The sequence below is a fragment of the Podarcis gaigeae genome (assembly GCF_964106915.1).
Source record: "Podarcis gaigeae genome assembly, chromosome: 1".
In the NCBI taxonomy this organism is placed as follows: Eukaryota; Metazoa; Chordata; class Lepidosauria; order Squamata; family Lacertidae; genus Podarcis; species Podarcis gaigeae.
In genome coordinates, this window is record NC_139678.1 from 107,735,835 (window position 1) to 107,757,496 (window position 21,662).

A 21,662-nucleotide genomic window follows, 5' to 3' on the forward strand; every position below is an offset into this window, starting at 1 on the left:
AAGATGCAAAGGCAAGCTCGGTATTTCAAGGTCAGATTTCAGGTAAAGCCCTTGGCTTCCCCAAAAGGACCCCCAAAGTAGGGTCAGCAGCAAACCAAAAGGACCCTCGTGAGAACCTAGGTGGGCATAGGCACAATGGAGCCCACCAACGCCTGTGCTTCTTTTCTTATTTAATTTCTTGTTATAGTTAGGGGCAGCCATCTAGGCATGTACATGGTTACAGATACTCACTTTATTATTTTTTACTTTATAAAACTCTCTTTTTCAACAATTTGACTGAGCTTATTCCCAAGTCAATGTGTTTAGCATCTGGGCAGCAGAGGCAAGCCCCATTGTATTCCTATAGTCATGGCGGTGCTGTGATTTAAGGGAGCCTAAAAACTGCACACGCCGAGAGTATTTGGGTCATATCCTGCGGTGGAGTTCCATGGGTGCAGTAGACTTCTGCTTGTGCAACAGAACTTTCCTCTCCCCTTCCCTGTACACCTTTAGAATTTGCTCCAGAGGGCATGCAGGGAGAAGAGAGGAAGGGGAAGTCCCATTACGTGAGCAGAATTTGCTATGTGCAGCATTGGATATAACCATTTAGAAGCAGATAATTTAGCAACATCACTGGAAACAATGTGCCCATTAGCTAGCCTAACTAATAGAAGAACATAAGGAGAGCAGTGGTTGATCTAGTCTAGCTCCTTGTTCTCACAGTTGTCAACCAGATGCACATAACAGACCCCTCAGGCATAGGCACCAACTCAGGGGGGGCTGAGGCATCTCAGCACCCACAAAATTCCCATTACGGGTGCCCAAGCATATCTGCGGCAAGCCCCAACTGAGGCCCCATGACAGAGGCAGAGGCAGAGGCCCTGGCCCAGTTGCTGCAGCACCGGAGAGCCAGAGGAGGCAAGGCAGTGGGTGGCGGCAGAAGGTGGAGGCCAAGCAGCATGCACATACAATGGCGCAAGTGGCGTCATGTCATCACGCCGTGTGTGCCACTGGACACCCACAATCTGGGGGCCAAGTTGGCACCACTGCCCTCAAGCGGGACCTGAGCACAAGAACACACTCTCCCTTCCTGTGGATTCCAGCAACAGGAATTCAGAAGCATTGCTATCTCTGACCGGTATATCTGAAGGAGCGTCTCCACCTCCATCGTTCTGCCCGGACACTGAGGTCCAGCGCCGAGGGCCTTCTGGCGGTTCCCTCACTGAGAGAAGCCAAGTTACAGGGAACCAGGCAGAGGGCCTTCTTGGTAGTGTCACCTGCTCTGTGGAACAACAACTACCAGACTTTTAGAAGACATCTGAAGGCAGCCCTGTTTAGGGAAGCTTTTAATGTTTAACAGGTTATTGTATTTTAGTGTTTTATTGGAAGCCACCCAGAGTGGCTGGGGAAACCCAGGCAGATGGGCAGGGTATAAATAATAAATGATGATGACTGTGGAGGCAGAGCATAGCCACTGTGTCTGGTGACCATTGACAGCCTTATCCTCCCTGATTTTGTCTTTTTTCAAGCCCCCCCAAGTTGGTTGCCATCACTGTTCTCCTAAGAGGAAAAAAAGTATGCCTTAAAGGAGCCCAAACAGAACACCAAGAGCAAACACGGAACAGATTGACTCATGGGTCAGTATAAAAGAAAACCTTTTCAGTCTTACCTGTTTCCAAGATCATAAATGTGATAGGATGCTGTATAGGAGTACCTCCAGAGCTGAAAAAGTTACAACAGAGACATAACATGATTAGTTATTACAACCAAAACATAGTAACATACAGTATTCCTCCCAACACGTTTTTAATAGAAGACAGTTTCCCTTTATGAAAGCTCTGCAAACCTTCACAATGGTACTGTCCTAGCACCAGTTATCACAACACAGCCCACCTTGCGGAAGTTGCTGGAAATGCTTCTTGGTGGTGATAGCAGGTTAGCTTCCAGAAAGTATAAGGGACAATCATCACGCAGGTTGTTCAGCCAAGTAGAGTGTGTTGACATCTACAGCGCACACCCCTGAGATCTACTATGGGACTCAGGCCACCCATGGGCAAAGTTTTTTCGCATTATTTTTATCCGCATGAAATTCATTAAATTTTTCAGTGCAAGTTTTCATTCAATGCACACAATTTTCTATGCAATTTTGCATCGTGCACATACATTGTTGGAAAGTGATTTCCCCTTACACAATGCGTTTTAGTTATTTTCACAAACATATGCACTTTTATCCACACTTTAAGTATATGTAGTTTTGTATACATTAATTGGCTGGGAAACAGCATTTCACAAGTCAGAGAAGTGCAGATTTCAAGAGCCAGCTGAGCTTTCTTTTGACTCCCTTTTGGGGGAAATGCCCAATATATAGATTCTCTTTTTAAGGTGAGCTAAAAGTCTCCTCCATTCCACTAAGAAATATTTCCACACATGGACTGCAACATGGGAATGATCTTTTAGACATTTGATGTATTTCTCACTGTAGTAAAAATAATAAGTTGCCCACAATCTACAAAAGCTGCATAAAGGTAAAGGTACCCCTGCCCGTACGGGCCAGTCTTGACAGACTCTGGGGTTGTGCGCCCATCTCACTCAAGAGGCCAGGGGCCAGCGCTGTCCGGAGACACTTCCGGGTCACGTGGCCAGCGTGACATCGCTGCTCTGGCGAGCCAGAGCCGCACACGGAAACGCCGTTTACCTTCCCGCTGGTAAGCGGTCCCTATTTATCTACTTGCACCCGGAGGTGCTTTCGAACTGCTAGGTTGGCAGGCGCTGGGACCGAGCAGCGGGAGCGCACCCCGCCGCAGGGATTCGAACCGCCGACCTTTCGATCGGCAAGTCCTAGGCGCTGAGGCTTTAACTCACAGCGCCACCTGCGTCCCATCACAAAAGCTGCATAGCAATTCCTAAAAAGACCACTCTGCCTAACTGCTAATGGGAACGAAAGCAGAGTAGGATGGGGCTTCTTGATTGACGCTACCTCCCCCCCCCCTTGCAAAACCATGGTGTCTCTATGGGGAGAGAGTTCAGAATGTTCTCCTTCATCTCAGCCCTTATCACACAAGTGTGTTTGCCTTGGACCACTGGGAAATTTCCCTGACAACAGAGAAAAGTGCACCCATTGGTTTATTGCAAAAGGATCCTTTCGTCAGCAGAATTAGGAGATGCTTGCTTATACAGAAGAATCACAAGAGGAATTCCACTCCCCATCACCGCCACTTCTGATTCATTTGTGGCGGAAAGCAGGGGTGATTGTAAGCTAAATGTCTAAGGAATAAATCCTGGTTTGTATCCAAAGTAGTGCTTTGTAACTTCTGCTTCCCAATGAAGTTTCCCTCATCTTCTTTCCCTGCGCCCCCCCCCCCCAAGTCTGCTCCACAAATTTCCCCTAAACCTATGGAGCAGATTTGGGGAGGACATGGGGTGCACATGGGTGGAGGGGGGAGTTCTATTGTTCACTAACAATGTGACCAATGTTCACTAAAAACAGGGAGTTACACAAACATAACAAGTGCACTGGATCCCGCCCACAAATCTCAGCTGAAAAACATTTTACCTTAGAGTAGTTGCTTTCCAACAGCATGAAATTCTGGTCAGCTGACAGTATATAGTTTGTGGCATTGACTTTTTTCTAAAAGATTTAAAGATATGAATTAGAAACCAAAGCATGGCCTTTTGATCAATTTTAAAAATTACAGTAATACGTACAAGTACGCTGTTAGACAGGAGTGTGTGTGACTGCCCATATTCAACATTGTAAAGAATTATATCATCTTCTGGGAACCGATGGAGATATTCATTTCCTTAGGAAGGAGGAGGAAAAACATAGCTTGAATGATTACAATAAGCTTGGTTACAAATGTCATCTCACTACAGCAACTGTTACAGCAAATGACGTTGGAAATGGATGTAAAATAACAATACTTTGATGCTGTAATTCAGGTGGGAGGGGGATGGAGCCATCTCAGGTAGCTCAAATCCTGGGAGCTGTAGTTTGTTAAGGATGCAGGGAACTGCAGTTATGTGGGGGGTAAACTACATTTCCCAGGATTCTTTGGGGAAGTCATGTGTATGGCATTATGCAGCCTGAGATAGGGGCAGAGATTAGACGATGCACATTTTATACTGCTGGGTTCTATATTATGCTTGGTTTACAGAAACAGCAGAGACTTTCTCTTTCTGCCACCTCCCTCCCTCCCTCTCCCTCTCTTTCTGTCTCTCTCCCTCTGCCCTGCTTTTTTCTTTCATGCTTTCTGCCACCCCCTTCTTTCCTGCCCTTTTTCTGCCACCCTATTTTATGCAAATCCTATTGATCTCAGTCTGCAATTACTAGTTAATATCAAGGCACTTACATGGCACAATGAAATCCCATACACCTCACCCTTTCCCATTCCTTGAACATTTTAGCTGCACTTACTTTTTCGTTCTAGAAACCACATACCCCATACATCCAATGCATTTATGTTTCTCAGGGCAGCTTAAAACATTTAAAAACAAAACACCCCCCCATAAAAGACATAAAACAAAAACAAAAGCATCAATGGACACAAGCTTTGTAGTAGTTTTTTTTAAAAAAAATCCAAAATGATGTTTCAGCACCACATACTCATTGAACCACAAATCATGCCGCCCCTTACCCGAAATCCAGTAAGGAGAAATTGTTTTGTAACTGAAGTCTCCATCCAGATATTCTTTTAATGTTAAAGGTCTAGGATTGCTTCCTTTGTTTCGAACTTTGAAAACAGAACAGGAATGAGAGATTTAATAACAACACACCCAAGAGGCACAAATGGTTTCTAGAATTTTATTCCTTTGAATTGGCCACTAATCTGAGGGTTTGGGAGGTTGTAGACCTGGTAGGATATGACACATACCCTTCCGCTTATAACCACGCTGAAAAGTACCAGGCTGGGTGATCTGCACTAACCCTTTGTTTCACACAAAAGTTGTCTTCCTCAGACCAGCAGGAATCTGGTTTTCTATGTCTCTGAAGAATGCCAGTTATCATTTTGACTGATAACTGGGAACACCCACATGTCAATTCCACTTGTTATGTCATGAACTAAGCAGGTACACTCCAGCCTCCTCCAATCTGCTGCCCATCAACCCCAGTCAGCACAGCTGAAATAGTCCATGTAATGAATTAACAATGAAACAACATTTCCCATTCATATCAAACATAGATGAGCTATGTTCAATAAAGCTCTCTGTCCTAGGTTTTAGAATCATTGGTCCCTTTCCTGTGTTCTTAAGTGTATTTAGGGTTGCCATATTTCAAAAAGTGAAAATCTGGACTCAAAAGATTTTGAGCCTGTTTTGGTTTTTTTTGGCAAAGTTGTTGAGCTGTTTTCTTGGGGGGTGGGGCAAAGTTGTTGCGTTTCTTTGGAAAATCTAAAAAAGAAGAAGTAGGTTCCCCTGCTGTTGTTTTTTTGAAAATCACCCCTAAATCAGCACACCTATATAGGCTGCCATATGCATGCATTTTCTCAGACATTTCCCCCTGCTTTTTGAAAATTCCGCCAGGACATCATTTTTAATGGATGAATCCTTTCTATGTCTGGGAAATTCCGGATGTATGGCAGCCCAAGCTGTATTTCTCAAACTGTATTTATTTTTAAAACATGTCCATGTGAATGGCCAAAACTTGGCAGACTTTAACAATCCAAGACTAATTTTGTGAATGTCCGAAAATTTCAGGCGTACGCCATTAAATGCTGACACTGAACAACCACCCAAATGAAACTGCTGGCAGTGAAGAGGGCATCCCAAAAGAGGAGGGGGGGAATGAAATGAAATCAAATCAAATGAGTGAATGAATGAAATGAGTGAATGAAATTCACAAAAAATATTTTGGAATAAAATTCAGACAGCAGAAATTCACCAATTTTAGGCATTCATCATAATATATTGTCATTAAGCTCTGTTGGCTCAGATCAAAGAGTCAACATGCCATTCCATCTTGGTTTCCCTACGTGGAACACATTTACTGTAACATGCTTATGAAGGATTAGAAAGAGAACAGCTGAAAAACACAGTTGTACAAGCCTCATACGAGTGTTTCCTGCAAATGCTAACTTTGCAATTGTTTCCTGTTGCATTTCTGTCCTTGATTTACCCACAAATGATTTTACATACTTGTGTGTTTGTGTGTGTTTTAAATTGATTCATCAGAGAGTAATCCCTGGAATTCTGGTTAGTGCCAAGGAGATCGTTCCATCAGCGCAAGCATTTCTGTTTGCCCAACAGAACGATCTCCCCTCTCCTACCCCCTGGGTGCTGTTCTGGGGGTTCCCCTGACCGTCCAGAGCAGATTTGGGGCTGGGAGGCATGGGGGGATAGTAAGGGGAGCAGTGGAAGGAATGCAGGGCTGGCCCACCCATGAGGGAAGGTGAGGCGACAGCCTTGGGTGGCAGGATCTACAGGGGCAGCAGATCTAGCCTGCAAGGAATGTATTGCCTGCTGGAGCAGTGCCAGCAATGGCTGCACCACACTAACTGGAGGCTGAATCTGGTGCCCCTTGGCAGCTCCCCCCCCCATGCCGCCTCTATAGCAGCCTCTTGGAGAACGAGAGGCGCTGCTAGTCTCCTCCCACCTTAGGGAGGAAATGGGGTCTCCTAGGCTCTGCACCCACCCAGAATGATTCAGATCAGGGTCTTCGCTCCCTCCCCCTTCACAAAGGCCTTTGATTCCTACTTCAAGCATTGGCTAAGATTCATTTGATTCCTCCCCCAGCTTCCTGTTGATGAAGATCTTTATTCTTCGCTTGTTCCTGATATATACTTCACTCACCCCTTGTTCCCTGTTGGGCAGGGGGCATTTTGTCGTTCGCCTCAGTTGCCAAAATGTCTTGGGCTGGTCCTGGGGAAAGCATTGTTGCATTAGCAGGAGTCTTTGCACTGGCGTCTGCTAGCAGAACGTCTGAGCTCAGTCTGTCCCTCTAAGTCAGCTAAACAGAAAGCTAGCACATCTTTGCAAAATGTGTCTGTTTTTAACCTGGCCTAGTTAGAACAATACCTACCACAAGCCTTAAGTTGTTTCTGAGCAAGCAGTTTCTCAAAAACAAATATCTTGTTTTCCGTAGCTAGGTGTTCAAATCAATTTTCAAAAACTTTGTGACGCTGAAGTAAATAAGATTTGAGATGACCACCATTTCAGTAGGTGCTCAGAGGAGAAACATATCTGGTCATTGTATCTGGTGATACTTGCTCCTCCATAACTCCCTCACTTAGGGACTTCCCTCAAGGTCATATACTCAGACTCCTGATGAAACATATCACCACGTTTACTTTAACAGATCAATATTTAAAAAGGAAAAGGAAAGATAATGCTTGTTTTTCTTCTTCTTCTATGTAACTATTAGTTACTCTAGAACACACATGTCACTTCTACTGTTGACACTGTTCCTCGCCAGCGCAAATGCAGAAGAAAGCTGTCAAGATAAATAAACCCGAAGGCCAGTCTAGGCGCACGAATAATCACTATCATAGCAAATACTGAGTTAGCAATAATCTTTCAAAATAAATGTTCATGAAAGAAGAAGATGCTCGTCTCCCATCAGATGGCAGTTTCTAATTGAGAGCTTCAAAAAAGCCAAGGATAAAAAGCTTACACTACAGTTCATTAAAACACAAGGGTGTCATTTTAATCAGCATTAAGTGAAAGGAATCTTATGACTCGCTGCACACATTCCAGGAGAAAAAAACTTTAAAAAATGTCTATTGCGAGCATAGAATTAACATAAAACACCTGCTATTAATAGTATTTCTGGTATAAAGGATATTTGACAATGCCATTTGGGTGCGAGGGCAGTGGGGATCTTAAATGCTACTGTCAGCAATTCTACCAGAATGCCTAAAAGTTACTCCACAGTATTAGGAACTTACATGATTCATAGTTTAAGGTCTATTCACAGGACATTTGTCACCTATTTATGCAACTCAGGGCTGGGGAGCCTGTGACCCTCCAGATGTTGTTGAGCTAAAACTCCCATCTGTCTTCACCATTGCTCATTCTGGCTGGGGCTGATGGCAGCTGGAGACTATCAACATCTGGAGGGCTACATGGTCTTCATCTGACTCTTGCAGGGCTCATATTTTTCTTCAGGACTGACAGCATATTTGCGATATAATCTATATTGCAATGTACTGAAGGACATGGTGGTGGCTGTAGCGGACCATCGCGTACAGGGGTGAGGAATCTTTTTCAACCTGAAGACCACACTCCCTTATGGTCAACCTTCTGAGAACCACCTGCTAGCAGTGAAGTGGGACCAGAGGGTAGAGCAGGTGAAGCAACAGATGTTCCTCACAGCAATCAGAGATTTCTACAGGCACTTCTCTCTTTTGCTCATCCTGGCAAGAAAGAAACATTATCGCAGTTCAATGACACATTCCAGCCAGACAAAAGCACTTGAGGTGCCTGGTGAGGGCAGTGGTCTGATGTAGAGCCTGGTGAGGAGGTTTGGAGGCCCACATTCAGCCCCCCCAGGGGGGGCTGAGATTCCCCATTCCTGCTCTAATACCTGCCTACACACTGGATGAACTGTTGTGGTATCATGGAATGTTCATGAACATTCTGTTTGCTGAGGGAAGTCAGCACCAGAAATGTTCACAATGGTCGCTTGGATTGACTAGGATGGTCGCAACAACAAATAAACTTTGACTTTGACTTCACAATGGTCCAGCTTTGAGGCCTGAGGCAAAGGGTCCACTTGGCTGAGAAAAAGGGCCTAAGGACAGAAGCTGTCTGAAGACAGAAGTTGCCCCTAAGCTTAAGCTGGAACTTCTTGTCCTGGAATCTCTTATTCCCAATCCTTAGATATATTATGCAGGAATAGTTCTTCATTGTGAAGGGAGAGGCATTTTGTATGTGTTCAAGGCAGTCTTGTCTCTTGTGTTATCTGCTCTGAATACAAGGTTACTGGGGCTAAGCACAGATGAAGGCCAGTCTAATTAAGTCCCAGCTGACTACAGAGATAAAATATTAATCATATTATCATTATTAATTATCTCACCTCCCTGTCATCCTAAGGTCTCAGGGCTGGTTATGTTAAAATATCATATTAAAAGCAGTTTAAAATCTAATATTAAAAGCAGTTTGAAACAACTCACAATCACTGACATAAGGTGAGCCCTAAAAATATGCACCCAAGTGCCAAAAGCTATCTACTGCTAGTAGAAATAAATGGCTGTCAAGATTACTAGCTATGAACGTTTTATACCCTGTAAAATGTTAGCCTCCCATCAGCAATAAAATTCATTAATATCTGCCCTGTTTTTCATATGCTTTGCCTGTCAAAAGTTCAGGATAAGTATCTCTCAGCTGTTAAGTCTGCTGTCATCCATAGTAGCTTAAGGGGCCTTTTGGTAAAGCTGTTGAAGGTAGCATTTAAAATTTGCTGAACAATTGGTTTTCTACCACACACAGAATTAATAGAGGATATTTTCTGTTTTATATAAACATAGAACTAATGGAGGATGGACTTCCCTCCCCGCACAATATGCACAGCAACAAAAATAACTGATACACATTCCCATCATTTTATTCTGATGAAAGAAAGGAAACATTGATTCTTTTCTTTAAAAAAAAATGAGTAGGATGAGCTTTTTCTTTTCTATTTTTGAGAGGCTTTCTGTTACGACAGTCATGGGGTGGTATCTGTCACTCATTAGTTAAGATCAGTTGACTTAGGAACATTCATTTTGGTGTCTATAAGCTGAGCATGACTAATGTTGAATCTCTGAGTGACTGTTGGATAGGCCTGACTTCACGTGTACATACAGGAAGATGCCAGATCCCATAAGGAAACCCTATCAGTCTCAAGTGCTTGCACATTGTATGTACCCAGGATTATCAGTAACCCGATCCAAAGCAACAAATAGGAGGAAAACAAGCCGTAAATGTCATGAGTTTGGAAATGCATGCTAACAGGTAGATGGCCGTTCAAAACACTGTTTGTAGCCTTGTCAAAATGTTTTACCAGTGATGCGCACCAATGGCAATGCAACTAGACTTTTCACTTGAAAAGATTCCTTGCATCGACACATGCAGGCACCTGTATTTTTCCAGGGTATAGATGACAGCCCCAAATCCCTATACCTTAGGTAACCCACAGTAGTGCTGGCAAGAAGACAGCAAATGGATTTCCCCCCTATTGTTAAACTAGTTAGCTGTAGCTTAAAAAGAAAGAAAGAAAAGCTAGGGTGCAAACTTACTCAAAGTTACATGCATGTTAAGTCCTGCTGAAAATCGTTCTGCCTGCAGAAACATTTACGGACATAGGATTTTGTATTTTCCAGGAATGAAAATTCTTACCTTTCGGAGGAATTAATACAGCACACATAATGAACAAAGACAGGAAAAGACATGAGATCACTCCAACTAAGATTTTCAGCTGGATCTGTAGAATAGAAATCAGTTACAATTCAAGTCTTCCCTAAATGACAGTTCTCCAGACTTTTGTTATAGTCCATTCCCCTCCTCCCAAAGCAAAACTATAGGATTTCAGCAGCATATTGTATGCCAACAGCTGAAGTCTCCTTCAAGTATGTCTCGAGCCATATGCTTTTTCAGTTTCTTTTTCCTATTGAGAGCGTGCCTTCTGCCTCTGATATTTTCTCACAGCTGAGCAACAGAACAAAAAGTTTTCAAAGCCCTCCAAAATCCAGATCTATTTATGTATCACTTTATTATTTTTTACAGACCTTCATTCTCCCGCTTGTTCTCTTAAGGAAGATTTTTTAGTTCTCCTTCCCTCTTCTGGATGCCGGTCACTGGATCTCCGAGAGCAGTTTGCAAAAGCAGCGTCAGCTTTCTCAAACGGAGGCCAAGCCTCAGACAGTTTTCTTTATGTGCTTTCAAAATCCATGCCAAATTTCAGAGGTTTTTCCATAAAATAGGAAACAGATTTTTGAGGGCGTTCTCAGCCCTGAAATGAACTGTGGGTGGCTGCAGCGGGCCTTTGGCTGTATCAGTGCCGTTCATGTAAACCATAACTTAACGATGCTTACATGAAGAGTTTGTGGGTCCTGTGACTCAACAGCAGATTGAAGATGTGCTGTTTCACCCTGAGAAGTATTTGCAGTGCGTTTTGGCAATACTTGAAGTAGGAAACGTTTTCAAAAGCAAGATGATGCACTCATAATACAGCAACAAATTAAGGAAGAAGTGGAGAATCTGTGGATCTACATATGTAAATATAATTGGGGGGTTTTGTATGTGTGCGCGCACACACACACGCACACACACAGACATGAGTGTGATTTATACTGCAGCTCTTTGGTAGGGCCCATGCTTTACATGCAAGGAGGTCAACTTCCAGCACCTCCAATTAAAAGATAGCAGGTAATCACACAAGGTGAAAAACTTCTGCCCAAGACCCCAGGAGAGCCACTGTCAGCCTGAGCAGACAATACTGGACTGGATGGAGAAATAATATGACCTGCCATTAGGTAGCCTCCTATGTCCTCATCAAAGACCCCAAACAGCTCTTTGATTAGCACTGTGTTTTTTCAAAGGAAACTGAAACAATTTGCCTCTTCCAGGCAAGCTATTAAACAGGCATTCTTCTCGATTTGCTGGCACAAAGCTTTCCTTATGAAAAGGAAGAAGGCAGCTGTTAGGAGTGACTCTTTAAGGGCAGTGGCGTAGCGTGGGTTGTCAGCACCCGGGGCAAGGCAAGTAATTTGCGCCCCTAACCCATGGATTTGTGCCCCCTAACCCCAGATGTTGCGCCCGGTGTGGCTGGCCACCCCTGCACCCCCCATGCTACGCCACTGTTTAAGGGTGAAGATGGGGCGTCTCTTGCAGACAGCACATTTACTGAGCATTCATTCTGATACTTTTGCAGGAAAGTTATTTGAACATGTCCGGTCCTCTCATATTCTGTTTTCCAAATGTTGCTGAACTATAACTCCTGTCAACCCCCAACAAGCAGTGGCGTAGCGTGGTTTGCTGGTGCCCAGGGCAGGAGGGCATGGGAAGTGGAGGGTGAATGGAGCCCGCTGCGCCGGCCCAGTTCTTGCCACCACCGGAGCGACACCTGCTCCAAGCTGCTTTGTGAGGTTGGGATCATCCCAGAAAAATGTGCCCAGGGCCATTGCCCTGGCAGCCCCTCCCCCATGCTACGTCTCTGCCAGCAAGTATCTCTGTGTGTCATTTTCACTGATACATACACATGTACACTTTACTCTAGTATTTGTGTTTTTGTACACATTGCTTGACTGGAGAACTGCAACAGAAAAGTCATGGGGAGTGTGAATTTGGAAAAGTGGTTCATGTGCCATTTCAGGAAGTGCAAATTTGGTAGGCTTGCCTTTAAATGTGAACTGAATTGACACTCTCTCCCATCCCTAGTTTCAACCTTTAACCTGCAATCCTATGCACACAAGCATACCTGCATGCATTTATTTTGGCTTAAGCCCCATTAAGCACTTCTACATAAAACATGCATAGTATTTAATGTATAAAGGGAGCAGGAGAAAAATTAAGAGGCACCTTGCCTCTTAGAATGAACAGGACTGTACTGATGGAGTATTGCTTTGTGCAAAAGGCCAAGATGTACTGTGCAGTTGTGCCAGCAGCCAACTATCCTTCATGCTGCAATCCTAAGCACACTAAGCTGAAAGAAGATTGCATTCAGTGGAATTTACTTCTGAAGAAACACGCTAAGTAGGATTCCGCTGTTGGTACCTTGGTTAATAACACTGATATTGTTTGTGTATCAGAGACTGTGTCCCCCTCCTTTCTAGATTTCTAGCCTTCCCTTCAACATACTGAACACAGAAACTTAAGCCCCAACCTTTTCTGGTTAGGTCTGCCAAACATCATTTAATAACATTCTCAGCTGATGACCTCAGATTGGAAGTGGATCAGAGCATTCAAATGTTAGCAAGATTATCACACCCAGCTTTCAGCTTTCGCTGAAAGGACACCAGAGCTAAGAAACTGGGAGAGCTTTGTGAGGTTGAGTATGAGCCAACTGCCTTTTCACCGGAACCGTTTTCTCTTTGTTGCACTTTTCATGTTAAATAGCAGCAGGATAGCTGGCTTACACCTGGCCACCAAGCCCACTAACAGTCAGCAAACAGAAGATCTTCTCCAGCAGATGCTGGAGATAGAAGCTGGTCTAAAGGATGCACTTTATATTTGAACAATGAATGGGCCAGACAATTTTCTTCCTTGACAGCTTCTGTGTTTGGGGAGATCTTGGCAGAAAGCTTTCAATGAATTGTATGACGTGAGATCAATGGGACTCATCACTTTTTCTTTTCTTTTCTGCTGAAGAGCCTCCTATGCCTTTAAGAGCTGCATAGCAGAGATTCAACAGGTAGAATTTCACGCCAGTGCGAGATACACTAATAAAGTTCAGCTTCTTGAATTTCTGCCTCCCTGTGGCAATCAAAGGAACCACAGTCTTGCCAAGGGAAAAAAAAGTTAGTGATGGGGGGAAAACTTAGCTGTGGCGTGATTTGCTCATGTGATCAGTAAAAAGCATGCTCACCTCCATTGTCTTGGCTTTCTGCTTCTTCATCCTCTTTTCTAGGTGAGGAGCGATTGCTTCAAAAAACCAGCAATGGTCTGTGTGCTACTGGGTAGAAGCATTAATACCAAGATATTGCTCGTCCATTGAAGAAAACTCACTAAACCAAATGAGGGTTAAAAAAAATTAAGGCTGCAGTGTTTAAAGCATTAACTTACACATGTCTACACAGAAGTTAAGTCCTATAGAGTCCAGTGAGATTTACTCCTAGCTAAGTGGGTTCGAATCCCTGCGGCGGGGTGCGCTCCCGCTGCTCGGTCCCAGCGCCTGCCAACCTAGCAGTTCGAAAGCACCCTCGGGTGCAAGTAGATAAATAGGGACCGCTTACCAGCGGGAAGGTAAACGGCGTTTCCGTGTGCGGCTCTGGCTCGCCAGAGCAGCAATGTCACGCTGGCCACGTGACCCGGAAGTGTCTCCGGACAGCGCTGGCCCCTGGCCTCTTGAGTGAGATGGGCGCACAACCCCAGAGTCTGTCAAGACTGGCCCGTACGGGCAGGGGTACCTTTACCTTTACCTTTAAGTGGGTATAGAATTGTAGTTGTGGCTGAGATTAATCTATTGTAAAAGAATTAGTTGATTACAAAGATGCCTGGATTAAACAGACAATTATTGGCAATACAAGTACGTATAAAAAATAGTGACTGGCAAAATGCTATCTTAAGTCACTGGGGTGAGAGTGACTGGTGAATGACTCTTGTAAGAAGGTTGCTGCTCTGACAAAGACACATAATCTAAAAACATTTTGGTTTTTCTTTAGAACCATTCTTTTCTCTTTTGAAAATTTCTGCAGATTTAATTAACCAATTGATCGAATAAAATGTATACAATTAATTGACAAAGATTTCTTTAGTTGGGTGAAAGTACTACAACGATTTCTTTTCTTTTTTCTTTTCTTTTTTCTTTTCTTTTTTCTTACATGGCGAGGACATGCTTTACACATATATGGACCCCGGTCCAATTTCTGATGTCTCTGTAAGAAAGAAGGGTCTCTGTCCAAGTTCCTAAGGAGTCACTGCCCCAAAGAATAGGCCAGGGCTGGGGAACTGGTGTCTATCCAGATGTTGTTGAACTATCTCTCATCCACCCCAGAAAGAATGAGCTTTGGCCAGGGATTGTGGGAGTTGTAGTTCAGCAACATCTGGGGGACCAAAGGTTCCTCACACCTGAGCTGGATGGACTAGCAGTCTCTGTAGATTTACAAGTTCAGTATGGAAAGCCTGAGTCTTAGAAGAACCGGATGGTGGTAAACAATAGTTAAAAGTGTGGTGCCTAGATCCTTGGGGGAATTTAACATATTGTGGTTTGTGTTCATTTCATTGGTTAGAAGTTTCCATTGTTAAGTCGGAATGTTTTGGAATGAAAGGAAGTCTAGAGCCAACATAAACAAACCCTTCAAATAACTTGGGATAAGGGAACTGCCGCCATCCCCCCGCTAGCAAAGATGTAGCCAAGTTGTATGAATTTTGTAGCATTATGGTTAGGAAGCACAGGAAGTTGCCTTACACTGAGTTAGGTCACTGGTCCACCTAGCTGAGAATTGGCCACACTGACTGGTATTTAGGGGTTTTTGGACAGGAAACATTCCCAGGCCTGCCTGGAAATACCACTGAGCTCTGACTATGTCAGTTTGCATTTCTTGGTACAAAACGTATTGATCCGATGTGCAGAGCTCTTTCCTATTCTACTTAATTCAAGAGGGTTCTGGAAGCTTCTCAGTGTGAAAGAAACAAGCAAGCAGGAGGTTCATGATCTTTGGGTTATTCCTTCAGAGAAGCTGAGTCCAGCTGGCTTAAACTGATTCTCTTATCTCTTCTGTCAAGGTCATGCTATAAAAAGAGGCCAGAAGGAGCCTGGATTTCACTTTGTCTTTTCTATCTCTTTTTCTTCTGGTGTGGTGTTCTGTACATAGTATGCTTAGTGTTAAAGTTTAGACTTAATTGTAAGTTATTCTAAGTTTAAGTCTGCTGCAACTGGATTTCTTATGGATAGTGCCAATCCTGAGTGTATTGGATTTGTGACCATTATGCTCATATGCCTTCCGTAGCAGTAAAGCTCTGCGGGATGAAATACAATTGCCTCTGGTCTATTTTTCGGGAGTCCTGCAATGTGTTTAAGTGTCTACTCTGCTAACTATATGTCGGAATCTACTCTGGATCAATATTGAGTAGAATTTCAATGACAGGCTCTTAACTACAGGGGGTAGAAAGAGGTACATGTTACCACCACAGCAGGATCAGGAACCAGTACTGAAGCCTACTGATTTCTTTGAAATATCCCTCTACTGTTCCCAGGTTCCTCTTTCCTTGCTGGATATGGTTGGAGAGAGCGGATGAGCAGAGAGTCTTGCTTAGCACCACAGCGGGCTCCAGTGGCCACTTGGCGCAGCTGCAAGCACCTTCCCAAAGGGTGCTTTTGCAACCAACACACGTTGACAAAAGTCTGCTCCGGTGTTACGCGTTTCATTTCACTTACGCCATAAAAAGGAAAGGCCAAATTGAAATTACGTGCATACACAGTTTCGAATGTACCGTTTCCTGCCTAAGCTGTTGCCTCAATAACAGGCAGCAAATAAACACATCCTACTCAAGAGTACACCTGTTGAAACAAATAGACTCTTTTTAATGTCAGTCATGTCTTCTCTGAGTCTGACTGCATTTGAGTCCTACCTTTGGCGGCAGATTCAATTAATGAGTCCCACTAGCGGAAAGTCACATAAAGAATTCTGCTAGCGCAGAATCACTCAAAGTAGTTGAGAGAACCCCTCCAGAACAGGGTGTGGGGAGGGGGAGAGATGTTCTATTCCATCTGGCAAGCAGAAATTATGGCACTGACAGAATGATTGCCATAACGCTAAATGTTTCGTTGATTCCTCAATTAAAAATCAGTAATTCTGATTGAAAATACATTTCTAATTAAACAGGCTTTTTTTTTTTTGGTTAAAATTACTATTTCTTTTTTTTTACTATTTTGCTTAAATTTCTATTCATTTGAAAAGTAAATTCTAAATTACTTTCTATTATTTTAATAAGCAGCATTTAAAAAACAAACGAAACTACTCTTACACAAGATGCACGGTCCCCGTTTAAAATGGCATTACACTGTGACATGTGCATACATATGTTGTGAACAACTGCTCATACATTGTGAACTGCCCTGATACCTGCGGGTATAGGGGAGTAAAGAGATTTAATTATTATAAATAATAAAGTTACGGAGGGAAATATTGGGACTTTTGTTGATTAACATGAAAATACCTGCTGATTTACAGTTCCAGCCCTAATAGTGTCTACACTGAATGAAATCCCGTTGAATTCAGTGGGCCTTGCTTCCAGAGAAGGATTGCAACCTAAATTGATCAATTGAATTAAAACTCATTCCATTACCCAGCTAAATGCCAAAGTAAGGCAAATTATATCCCCTCGTTTAGAAATCAATCCTTGCGTAAGGAAGGAGCTGGTTCGATGTCCATGTAGGATTTATATAACTCATTTCAGGCGTTCAAAAGTACTTCATATATGTTAGCTTAGTAATCCCTACGGGAACTCTGCAAAGCAAGTCACCAAATGGATCTTAATTCCTGCCTTCAGGCTTTCCACAGGTTATCAGTTATGCATGAGGGTTTTACACTGCTTCTTGGTAGGGCTTTAAACACAAACCAGTAGCAGGATTTATTTTAGTCCCAAGGAAGGTATGCAAGCAGGGTCTTAAGCTGGGGTAGGCAACCTAAGGCCCATGGGCCGGATGTGGCCCAATTGCCTTCTCAATCCGGCCTGCAGACGGTTCAGGAATCAGCATGTTTTTATGTGAGTAGAATGTGTCCTTTTATTTAAAATGCATCTCTGGGTTATTTGTGGGGCATAGGAATTCATTCCCCCCCCCCCCCGCAAAATATAGTCCAGCCCACCACATAGTCTGAGAGACGCTAGACTGGCCACGGCTGAAAAAGGTTGCTAACCCCTGGTCTTAAAGAGTACAGAGAGTTCACTGTGCCCGTGTACAAAATGGTAGGCCAATGTTATTTTCACAGTATTGTGGCTGGGTGGCTGGGGAAGAGAATCTAGCTAATTAAAGAGATATCTCTGGCTGAGACGAGATTTGAGCCAGGGACCACCTTAATGCAAAACAGAGAAGTTGCAAGCAAATTCAACAGCAACGACAACTTGCCATGCTCTTTGAACTGCAAGCATTTTAAGAGTCTTAAAAGTAGCAGAGACTTGAGTCCATGTGTAAAATTGCCAAACTGCGCATATGTTAACTAGAAGTCTACCTCGGTGCAAGATTGCCATTTTCCCTTACCTCCTGCAACTGAGGAGCAATTTTATCCAACATCTGCTCACAGGAAGGCCTTGGAAGAGAAGACGACCTCCTTTCCTTCACCACCATACTGAGCAAAGCAGGAAGGTTCTCTGAGTTTGTTTGTTTTTTGGCAGGGAGGCTTCTCACAGGCCTGTTGGTGAAGCAGCCTCCCCCCCCCCCCCAGTTGTCTTGCCTCTTTAAAATATATTTAAAAAATAGCAGCTCTGCCTTGCATTACAGAGGTAGGCCCGAATCCAAAGGAAAGCCAATTGCATAAGAAGGACTTATGTTAGCAGCAACGAATGGATGGAATTAAGATTGGCCGCCCTCCTTTGCAGAGGGCAGTCCTCTTCTCCCCTCTATCTGAAGGTGTCCTCTGTTCGTGGGTTGCTCTGGACAAGGCTGGTTTAAAGATAAGGAACCAATATGATAAGAAATTTTAAAAAAGAATGGAAAATGTTTATTATGTATTTGCAAAAGTATTGTAAACAGGTTAATACATTTAAGCAGGATTTTAAGAACACGTGTTAATTTCAGAATATAGGAAATTTGAGGCAAAAGACCCAATTTGGAGTAGAAATGACATGCAGTTGAAAAGGGAATTTAAGGAATCAGGGGAGGGAAGTGACGGGAGAATCCCATTTTATGGATTTGATATTGTTGTTGTGTATAATTTTCTTTGTTTGTGGTTGTTTGTTATTTTTGTTGAAAAAGAAAGAAAAGGAAACATAAAAATATAGAGGAGCCTGGAGCAGCAGCCTGCCAGCAGACTGAGCAGGCATCCAAGCCACTTGGTGTTTTCCCCTCTTGTTGTTGGTTTAGTCGTTGTCGCGTCCGACTCTTCATGACTCCATGGACCAGAGCACGCCAGGCACTCCTGTCTTCCACTGCCTCCCGCAGTTTGGTTAAACTCATGCTGGTAGCTCCGAGAACACTGTCCAGCCATCTCATCCCCCGTCATCCCCTTCTCCTTGTGCCCTCCATCTTTCCCAACATCAGAGTCTTTTCCAGGGAGTCTTCTCTTCTCATGAGGTGGCCAAAGTATTCCCCCTCCCCCTATGGCAATGTATTTCTATTTAAATTGCAACATGCAGTTGCATCTATTAATGTACATAGGACGCGGGTGGTGCTGTGGTCTAAACCACTGAGCCTCTTGGGCTTGCCGATCAGAAGGTTGGTGGTTCGAATCCACGCAACGGAGTGAGCTCCTGTTGCTCAGTCACAGCTCCTGCCAACCTAGCAGTTCGAAAGCACGCCAAAAAAAGTACAAGTAGATAAATAGGTACCATTCTGGCAGGAAGGTAAAAAGCAGCGTTTCCGTGCACTGCTCTGGTTTCGGTGCTCCATTGTGCCAGAAGCAGCTTAGTCATGCTGGCCACATGACTCGGAAAAACTGTCTATGGACAAGTGCCGGCTCCCTCAGCCTGTAAAGTGAGATGAGTGCCGCAACTCCAGAGTAGTTCACGGCTGGACTTAACTGTCAGGGGTCCTTTACCTTTTTACCGTATACATATCTTATGCAAATCGGGGTCTTTTTTGGTGTAGGAACTGACTAATGACACGACAATTATACTACTAATTAAAGTGACAGTGGCCCTAAAAGCCCAAATAATTCTTTGCAAATCTACACTGGGTAGGTTCGTAATATAATTGTGCTTTAAGACAAAAATCCTATCTCAGAAAGACAAGAAAGCAACATGAAAAATACCAGAAGAGACAATGTAATCTGAATTCTCTATAAAAATCTGAACTATTTTTTTTTAATGGAATGAATGATGCTCATTCCAAATTAAACAGCTAGTGTAGATGCACCATTAAACAGCTAGTGTAGAATACAATCCACATACATGTGCTAAGATACTTGCCCTTTCACTTTGCTTCTTTATGGTAATATCAATAACCTGTTTAACAGTACTTTCTCTTTTATCCAAGATGTTATAAATATACAATTTCCCCAAGAATGCCACTCACCTGTGCCCCAGGCTTCCTAATGTATAAATCCATACTCTTTTTCCTTCTGAGAATACATCCTTTTACATTTAGAGCAGGTGTGGGGAACCTCTGACCAGCCAGCTGTTTCTGAACTACAACTCCCATCATGCCATGCCACTGGCCATGCTTGGGCTGATGGGAGTAATAGATTCAGCAAACAGGAGCATAGCCAGATTCCCCATGCCTGATTTAAGTCAATAAACTAACAAGTGCAATCCTATAGGTGTCTACTCAGAAATAAGTGCCGGTGAGTTAAATGGGGGTTTATTACCTGTTAAATGGGATTAGTATTGCAGTCAAAAACAGTTTAAAAAAGAGAGAACAGAAAGTCACCAATGGCCTATTTTTTATTTTATTTTTATCTAACAGGAACATTGAGCAACAAGCTGCCCGGTACTAAAGTGCAAAACATTTTGTAGCTGAAATACATATATATTTGTAACATAAACAAGACACTAGATTCAGTAAAACATCAGCAGACTTTGCCTCTTTTGTTAAAGTTCGATCACAAATCAATTTAGGAAATGTGCTTTTATTGATGAATTGCACAGGAACTTGAATATAGCATCAGCTGTGTATTAGGCAACAGAATAATTGGTAACATGGGTTTTATTTAATGCTGTTTTCTGATTAGAGACATGGTTCCACATGGTCTGATGACGTTGGTCCACCCTAGACAGCCACTGCAGGGTCGAATGCAAGCAAAATGACTCTCCCCAGAAGCTTTCGACTGCACTTGGCAATTCCACATTGTTGAGCTAATTTATACAAGTGTGGGCATCACGCAACTACACCTTCCCACTCTGTGACTCACAGCTGCACGCATGAACCGACTACTCAGAATTTGATGCGAAAAGAAAGCTCTTGCCATGCATACAAGCCGTTGCTTGGTGCTGTGGTCCTCAAGTCATAAACATGCTCAGGTAAACCTTTCCCTATTAAGAACCTGAGTGCGCAATCTTAGCATCTCCACATGCCTTAGAGTCTCTCTCTCTCTCAAGCCTTCTTAATCATCATCACTGGAAATGCAATGATCCGCATAACTGAAATCTGGAAATTTGATGGGCAGCTCGCCCCATCTTTTGAAGAGCTTTTTGACGGAAGTTTTCTTCTCGTTGAACGAAACCACAAAATTTTTTATTTGCAAGCAAGGCAGGTCTAGGCCTCGGAACACCATCATATTTCCCCAAACCTGGGAAATAAATGAAGGAATCCGTAAGGAAAAGATGACAACTGAGTAAAACAATCGCTGATTATTAAGGCAACCAAAATGTACAAGCCCATAACAAGACACTTACTTGTCCACAATCTTTGCAGATAATTTCCCAATTGGTTTGATAATCCGCTGCTTTTGCTTGCAGAGTCTTGTTTTCTCTTTTAATATAAAGGTCCCTAAAATGATAGATAAGTAAGAATTAGGATAATACAGGTCACAGCAATGAAAGGTCAGGGAGGCAAGGGAAGGTGTGTTCCACCCATTTCCACTTCTGGACATTCCTCCTGCTCTCAGCTGCCTAAATAATAATCCAGAATGCGGCAGCAAGACTGGTGACTGGAAGTGGCCGCCGGGACCACATAACACTGGTCCTGAGAGATCTGCATTGGCTCCCAGTACGTTTCCGAGCACAATTCAAAGTGTTGGTGCTGACCTTTAAAGCCCTAAACGGCCTTGGTCCAGTATACCTGAAGGAGCGTCTCCACCTCCATCGTTCAGCCCGGACACTGAGATCCAGCGCCGAGGGCCTTCTGGTGGTTCCCTCATTGCGAGAAGTGAGGTTACAGGGAACCAGACAGAGGGCCTTCTCGGTAGTGGTGCCCACCCTGTGGAACACCCTCCCTTCAGATGAAGGAAATAAGC

At 43.4% G+C, this 21,662-nt stretch overlaps 2 protein-coding genes across 6 annotated transcripts in view; both read right to left on the reverse strand.

Annotated features, from left to right (window-relative positions):
• Positions 1–17,931, reverse strand: part of FAP (fibroblast activation protein alpha) — a 56,671-nt gene extending 38,740 nt beyond the window's left edge. The window contains exons 1-8 of one of the 3 annotated variants that reach the window (XM_083707174.1): positions 17,813–17,931; positions 13,478–13,561; positions 10,291–10,375; positions 6,766–6,834; positions 4,614–4,709; positions 3,685–3,779; positions 3,533–3,607; positions 1,649–1,701 (exon numbers count right to left, since the gene is read on the reverse strand). In XM_083707174.1, the coding sequence (XP_083563300.1) occupies positions 1,649–1,701; positions 3,533–3,607; positions 3,685–3,779; positions 4,614–4,709; positions 6,766–6,834; positions 10,291–10,375; positions 13,478–13,561; positions 17,813–17,899 (644 nt within the window). In that variant the 5' untranslated portion in view covers positions 17,900–17,931. Of the gene's footprint in view, positions 1–1,648; positions 1,702–3,532; positions 3,608–3,684; positions 3,780–4,613; positions 4,710–6,765; positions 6,835–10,290; positions 10,376–10,679; positions 11,041–13,477; positions 13,562–17,812 lie in introns of those variants that run through there. The other 2 variants (XM_083707175.1, XM_083707176.1) reach the window with 2 other exon arrangements.
• A 2,206-nt stretch (positions 17,932–20,137) lies between these two features.
• Positions 20,138–21,662, reverse strand: part of IFIH1 (interferon induced with helicase C domain 1) — a 29,873-nt gene continuing 28,348 nt past the window's right edge. For all 3 annotated transcript variants that reach the window (XM_083706335.1, XM_083706334.1, XM_083706333.1), the window contains 2 exons: positions 21,103–21,196; positions 20,138–20,996 (listed from right to left, as the gene is read on the reverse strand). In XM_083706335.1, coding sequence (XP_083562461.1) covers positions 20,811–20,996; positions 21,103–21,196 — 280 coding nt within the window. In that variant the 3' untranslated portion in view covers positions 20,138–20,810. The remainder of the gene's footprint in view (positions 20,997–21,102; positions 21,197–21,662) is intronic.